This window comes from Cottoperca gobio, chromosome 13 (assembly GCF_900634415.1).
Source record: "Cottoperca gobio chromosome 13, fCotGob3.1, whole genome shotgun sequence".
NCBI classification, from domain to species: domain Eukaryota; kingdom Metazoa; phylum Chordata; class Actinopteri; order Perciformes; family Bovichtidae; genus Cottoperca; species Cottoperca gobio.
Genome location: NC_041367.1, coordinates 19,155,464 through 19,162,696, shown reverse-complemented (window position 1 = coordinate 19,162,696; position 7,233 = coordinate 19,155,464). Strand labels below are relative to the sequence as shown.

Genomic DNA, 7,233 nt, shown 5'->3' with positions numbered 1-7,233 from the left:
CACACACACACACACACACACACACACACACACACACACACACACACACACACAGCTATAAAAGGAAAGGGGGGTGAGGACTAGCCTTTGGGGAGTGTGCAGTAAGAACAGATGCACACACAAACAAACACCTTAACTCTTCAAAGTGAATAAGTCAGCTGCACTGTATGGAGCCTTCAGCATGATGCATGAGTGCATTAACACTACATTAGCTCCTCTGCACCCAAAGGGACATATTTGGAAAATTCAGACATCTGTATCACCTGACAGTCAGCTGATGAGGTTGTATTAGTTTAATGTCACGATGGCTCTTGGCAGCTTATCATGGTTTCTGCAGGAGTAATGCAGGAAAGACTCAGCAGAGATGCATGCTGGGAAGTTTGTACATTCGTAAACTGTGAATGTAAATTCTAACTTTACGATATGACTTAATTATATATATATATATATATATATATATATATATATATATATATATATATATTATATTATATATATATATATATATATATATATTATATTATATAAATATATAATCTATTGATAAAATAAACTTGATGTGAAAAAGTGTACAAATGGTTTTAAATAATGCAATATTTGTGACATTATATACAATAGCTAAATCTAGAGACAAAAAACATTCTTAAAACTCTAACTCTGCTTGATCAGGACTGTGTGGATGTGGTTAGATCAGATTGATAGTGACTCTCATTAGATTCAGATGCTTGTACTGTAACATTCAGATTAGTCAGTGCATGGAAAGACTTGACATCACTTTTTGTCCACAGCTCCACTTTAAACTCACTTTAAACCAGTGAGACAAAACACAAACACAAGAATCTCTAACTCTGTCAGATAACAATGTGTTCAGGACTCCATCACTTTTACATCAAATGTCAGAAAATATGATAAATTCCTAATATCTCTTGTTTTCAAATGCCTAAATTAATTCCTAAAGTTTAAACCCCCAAAGCGAAAGAGTTAACAATGATGTGAAGCAGAGAAAAGCTGCAGAACTTTACGTTAGGGTAAATTAAATAAAAAATGTAATTCTTGTTCATTAATTCGCAGTGGAAGATGCTTTCTGACAGTCCAATCAATAACAAGATGAGACATATATCAGGTTTTTAATTAGCTCTATGCCCTTTCACACTTCCCTAAACCATTTCAGATGTTATGCTTCAGAGTTTAAAGTGTCAAAGGACTTAGCTGAACAGTAATTAATAATTACTACCATATTATTTTGTGTCTGAATGGCGACAATCCTAAAAGGTCATTAAGTTTAGACATTTCATCATAAGGGAAGGTTTTTATGTTACAGTGTCAGCAGTGCAATTACGTTCTTATTTTGGAGGAGGTCGAGGGAGGGGGGTATGAACAGTGACTAATCAGCAGAAAATTAATTTCACTCTTAAAAACTGATTCATATGAAAATCATTTATCAAGCAAAAATGCCCAAAACATTTGCAGGTTACAGCTTCTGACGTGTAAAGATTTGCTGCTGTTCTCTGTTATATATCGTTGTTAATGCAATATAGTGGTTACTTGACTTTTGGTCGGACAAAACAAGCAATTTGAAGATGTCACCTTGAGCATAGGAAATTATAATAGCCATTTTTAGTGTATTATTTTATTAGAGAGCAAACATCCAATTCAATCTAACTGAATATTAAAAGGTGTCCGTCCATGTCAGTCTCCTTACAGCCTGAATAAAATCCCCTAATTCTCATTTCACCTCTGAAAAGATCAGTTATACCTTGACACAAAATTGCAAAGAGATTATGATAAGACAGTGCACCAGAAAATGATCTTTGCACACTACAAGGCCAAAAATGCTATCTTCTCCCAATTGTAACAGCTCTGTCTGGAGTGTCAGTGGCACACCCCTCTTGGTCAAATGAGGCAGCAGGGATGCACCAGACAGAAAAGCTGTAAGTCGCATCACACAGTAACGGTGACCATTCTCCAGACCTTGTGCACTACTATAGCTTACACACATCCTTACCTCCTCAGTCTCCATCTGGCATCCTTCAGCATGCTCTCCTTCTCACCCATCTCCCGCTGCAACAGCAGCTGGCAGCGGATAAAGATGTTTTGGGACGCTGCTCGCCGGGATACAACTCTGTCGGGTAAAACGGAGGGCAGGAGGAGGCGGAGGAGGTGATACGCCACTGAAGCAGAAGTAACATGAATTCTGGGAGTATGAGTCCTGCATACAGTCTATGGTCCTGATTCAGAAGTGACCTGCTGTTGCCTGTTTTTTTTGCCAACTCACGAATCCGCCTCCGTCTACGTGCAGTTGCGGCGCCGCGCCTGAGGGTGGCGACATTGTACCGAGAAATTAACTCAAATCTCTGTACAATGAACTCCGGTGCAAAAATGATTAATAATTAGCAGTAGCTTTAAAAAACAGTCACGGTAGCATCCCGGTCTAACAAAGGTTAAGTCTTGGCTGAAGGTCTATTGCAGGTTATTGGGCTGTTTAATTAAATTTAATTAAAACAAACGGTCTCCAAAAGACCGTAACGTAACGCGACCGTTACGCTAATGTAGTTACATTACTTTACTAACAGCGAGACAAAGATGATGAAATTATTACACCACAAAACACGTCAACGTTCATCTCTGCCGTCTTCATTGGACAGTTACATCCCGTTACTTTTGGTTACCGTCAATGTGCGCCAATACAATTCAAACGTTTTTTTTACAAGAAATAACAAAATAAAAGCCTTAAAATACTTTATTGCGCTTCATTTACAAACTACACACGTTAGTCACAAAATAAATAACATATGGGGGGGGGGGGGTCTTTAAGTCTCACAGAGGAAATAAAAGCTCAAATGTAATGATGGTGTTGAATTTTAATCAAAATGAGCGCCAATAGCCTTTTTTTTTGTCCGCCTGTGTAAAATGTTTACCAGATGAGTTGATTGCAACTCTTCCTGTTTTACAGAAATATTTCATAATATTACAGTAAGATTACTACATTGCCAGGAAATAGCATTAAGTACTTTTTTTCTTCTGTGACACATCCATGTTCCCTGTTTAAGTCCTTCAATGATCTCCTTTCTAATGCAAATCCAAATGCATTTTTAGGTGTTTTGGACTTGCCGTGCATTGACTGCAGGATTCCTGCTCGGTGCATCTTTCCCTGCTTTTGAATGCCATATCACCCTCTCTCTCTGCCAGCCACTCAGCTTCCTGCAGCAAAGAAGCCACCTCTGCAGACTTGGGGACATTAATGTCCCCTGTTTGGTCGCCTCTTCCTCTTGGTGTGTTCAAACAAGGATGCCTTTGAGTCTCCCTGTCCAGCTGCACAGCCACATTCACAAGCACAAACACTACCTCCCTGTGTAATCACTCGCTACCCTGAGAAATGACAGAGAGAGTTGGAAAAAAAGAAGAAAAGGGAAAAATCCGGGTGATAGACGTGATTTGGGGGGACACTGGAGACCCTGGGTGAATAAATCTCGTTGGGTGACGCGGGTCATGATTTAACAATGTTATCAGACCTGTGATGATTTCTTTTCAGGAACTGATTATTTTGCCAAGTTCAGGCAATGCCCCAGAAAAGTGCATCAAAAAGTGACATTGAGGCGTGGCCTATTTCTTTCTGTGTTGATAATCTCAAAAAAGAACCACAGATGTCGCTTCCTTTAGTTTACTGATGGTGCTCAGATGATTGCTCATCACTATCTCTCTCTCTCTAACTCTCCTCCTTCTTCCTCTATGTGCACTGCATTTGTGCTCACTAGTCTCTCTCTCTCTCCTCTCCTCTCCCCTCCCCCTTGGCCACACACACACACACACACACACACACACACACACACACACACACACACACACACACACACACACACACACAGAAACTGATGTGAGTTCCCCTATCTGTCAGCCAGTTCCTCCATTTAAGATGCTGACTTGTTTATGTTGAACAGGCAAGTGAATGACTTTTGTTAGCTCTTGCACTCCACTTTGAAGCTTGTGTGAGTCTTTTTCTCTGAGCGTTTTTGCATTGTTGCAGGAGAAGGGAGCATGAAATCTCTTGTGTTGCTGATTTGTGGTTGATAGATATCTTCAGCAGAGAGAGCGGGAGGTTGACTGACACACAGAGTGGATTGATAGGCAGAGTTGGAGTGGAGTTTAGTCTCGTCCATGACTGGTAGGTGGGCAGCCCTCAGCCCCAGCAGCTCTCCGTCCTGTGCCCGCTCTTGCTGTCCTGGGTGCATAAACACATAAGAGGACACAGAGGAGGAGGAGGAGGAGGAGGAGGAGCAGGAGCAGGGTCAACCATGGAGCTGTAGGGACACGCTCAGATGCCCGTGCGGATCACCAGTGGAGGAGGAGTGCAGCTGAGGAGAAGAGCTCTGCAATGAACAAGACCAAGAGGTAACTAAAAAAAGAAAAGAAGAGATTGAACCAATACTGAGAGTCTGGTGCACGCAGACCTTCTTGCAGCTCTGAGTTTCGGAGCAAGTGTATGTGTCAGCAGCAGCAACTGTTTTGTGTGCAGCCGAGATGTGTGAACGTTGAGGTTATGAGATGCAGTGTGGTTTGTGCAAAGGCTCTTGACAATTCAAAGGGAAATGAGGGCATTTAGTTTTATTTTCCGCTTAGTGTGTGTGTGTGTGTGTGTGTGTGTGTGTGTGTGTGTGTGTGTGTGTGTATGTTTTTTGTCACTTATTTTAAACTAGACAGTGTGAAGTGGAGATAGAGAGAGGCTTAGTGTTAAAAGATATCTTCCTGACACATCACTCACGCACACACGGTCACAGCTAATGTGTTTGACCTGCATGTCGATGAAGAATATCAACACCTCAAATTATTTGTGTGTACTGCACACAAGCAAGCTCTGACAATCAACAGTTGAGCGCTGCCTGCTCACCTTTCCATGGAAAACGTCCTTTTTTTTTGTTCTAATCTTCATTTAGTTAAGTCAGTCCAGTGATGTTTTTTGCATTGCATCTTAGATGCTGATGAGAAACAACATGTTTAGAAGCCTGGGTTTTCACTGGTACTTGCTTACTGCTGTAGTTGTGACCGCAGCTCTTATCAGATCGCCTGGAATGAAGAGGTTGGGTGTCGAATGTTAAGGTAGTCATATGTGTGTTATGTGTGATCTACCTATAAGTTTAAGGTGGACTGATGGAGTGGCCACATTACTGTGCTTCCCCTTCAGTGGGGAGGTCATCTTACAGTTTGTTTTGTTTTAATTGGTAACATTTGTCAATACACAGAGTTCACTTTTTCAAAAGTCAGCACAACAGAAGTCTAAGACTAAGCTGTGGATCACTTTTCATTGCTTTGCAACAATTCAATGAGCAGACACATCTTTCAAAATGCATGAACTGCTTTTCTCTCTCTCAAACTAGAGAGAATTAAAAGTATATAAAGTATTTATACTCCATTTCGCACGTTTGCATACTATTATAACAACTGTTAAATTGGCATTCAAAACCATAAAATGACCAAATAACATAACACAACATGGCTGTAAAACAAGACTGCAATATGCTTCATGCTGCTACTTCTCTAACAAGAAATAGAAAAGAACCCCCTAATGAGACACACAACACCGAGCATTTATTTGTGATGTGGCGCTTCATCATCCTCTCCCAGTCACAGGGCGGTTTACGGCTCATCCTAGGATGGTGTCACTTGTCTTTCCACCTTACTCTTTATTACCGAGGAATTCTTTCCCTCGTGGGAGTGAAACGTTTATGATCACCAGCCACATAATCAAATGTCCCGATTGAACGCAATGAATGCTGGATGTCTGGACAAATCTGCAGGAGATGGCCAGGGATGGAGCAGGCATGCAAAACAATATTCTTCCCCAGGTGTATTGTGGGGACATAAGGTGTGATGTGGATGAGAACTCTTGGCCAAAATGCAATATACATGGCTTTATGCATTTTCAGCTATACTACACAAGTGTTTAGGCTAGTAGTGTTGTGTTGCAGTGCTGGAATTACTTTAGTTTCATTTTGCGCACATGCAAACATGGCAACAAACTAAAAAGCCTGTTGCAGCATTTCTGATGAATTTCTTTGACACACTCTGAGGTTGCACAAGCCATGCACTACAGAAGTGACCTTTTGTTGTCATGGAATCTTAGTTTATGATAAATAAAAGACAATAGTGATACATATTGTAATACTACCTGCCATTGTATGATGAGTGACCTCGTGTTATTGTTTTGGTTGAATGAGTGTATTTGGGATGTTAGATTAACTGTTGTGCTGAACTGCATGTCGGTTAAGAGAAGTTTTGAAAAAGTGAACTCAGTATAGAGAAATGTGTTTCCATGTAAAAATATAAATATAAAACAGCAGAACATCAGGTTTTGTTAAGAAGTATAAATGATTTTAATAATATAATAATAATTTTAAAAATACTGTGAAGGAAAAGAAAATACAATAAATAAAAAATACATACATTGAATACAGTAAATGAGACTTATAAATATATAAAAATGTAAATATCATCAGCCAAAAAAAAAAGAGATGAAGATCATCATAAAATAGAATCTTAATGATTTAAATAAGGGGAATCAGTTGAAACCAAATTACTGCGTGCGTGTGTCTTTGTTTGTGTGTGTGTGTGTGTGTGTGTGTGTGTGTGTGTGTGTGTGTGTGTGTGTGTGTGTGTACTGATGATGTGAGTTGTTGCACAGGTGTGATTTAACTGTCTAACAAATTCTCAGCAGCAGTCACAAACATTTTATGCTTTATGAATATTTTCTGCAATTGTTCTGATGCTAACCACAATGGTTGGTATAGTGGCTTTATTGTTGCACCAAATGCATGAATGGTTCAGTGCAGTACATGCAGAGGGAACAAGAACGCAGGTTGTGAGAGGGGAGAGGGAGGGAAAAGAGCAGCTCACAAACAAGGCCTTCAAAGGGCCCTGGCTTCAATTAATCAATTAAGGAAAGAAAGAGAGGAATTTGCATATCCCCCCGCCAGTGTGAGAGCGAGAGAGGGAGAAAGGGGAGGAGGGAAACTGGATCTGTAGCCAGGAGTCTTGACACGGATGGGAAAGGGAGTGAGAAGGGGATTTCCAAAGAAAAAAAAGGAGAAGCTGTTTCCTGAATGGCTTGAATAGAGCAAGGATGAAGGAAGAGGAAACGAGTGGGTGAAGCAGTAGTCAGGGAGGAAAGGGAGGTGTGGAAGGTCTTCCTAAAACAGAATCAGTGATATGATGGACCCAGACACGTATATTAATACTTCA

At 40.4% G+C, this 7,233-nt stretch overlaps 1 protein-coding gene across 2 annotated transcripts in view; it reads left to right on the top strand.

The window, feature by feature from the left end:
- The first annotated feature begins 4,234 nt into the window (after positions 1-4,234).
- rasgrp4 (RAS guanyl releasing protein 4) overlaps positions 4,235-7,233 on the top strand; it is a 20,608-nt gene continuing 17,609 nt past the window's right edge. For both annotated transcript variants that reach the window (XM_029447246.1, XM_029447244.1), the window contains exon 1: positions 4,235-4,389. In XM_029447246.1, the coding sequence (XP_029303106.1) occupies positions 4,373-4,389 (17 nt within the window). In that variant the 5' untranslated portion in view covers positions 4,235-4,372. The remainder of the gene's footprint in view (positions 4,390-7,233) is intronic.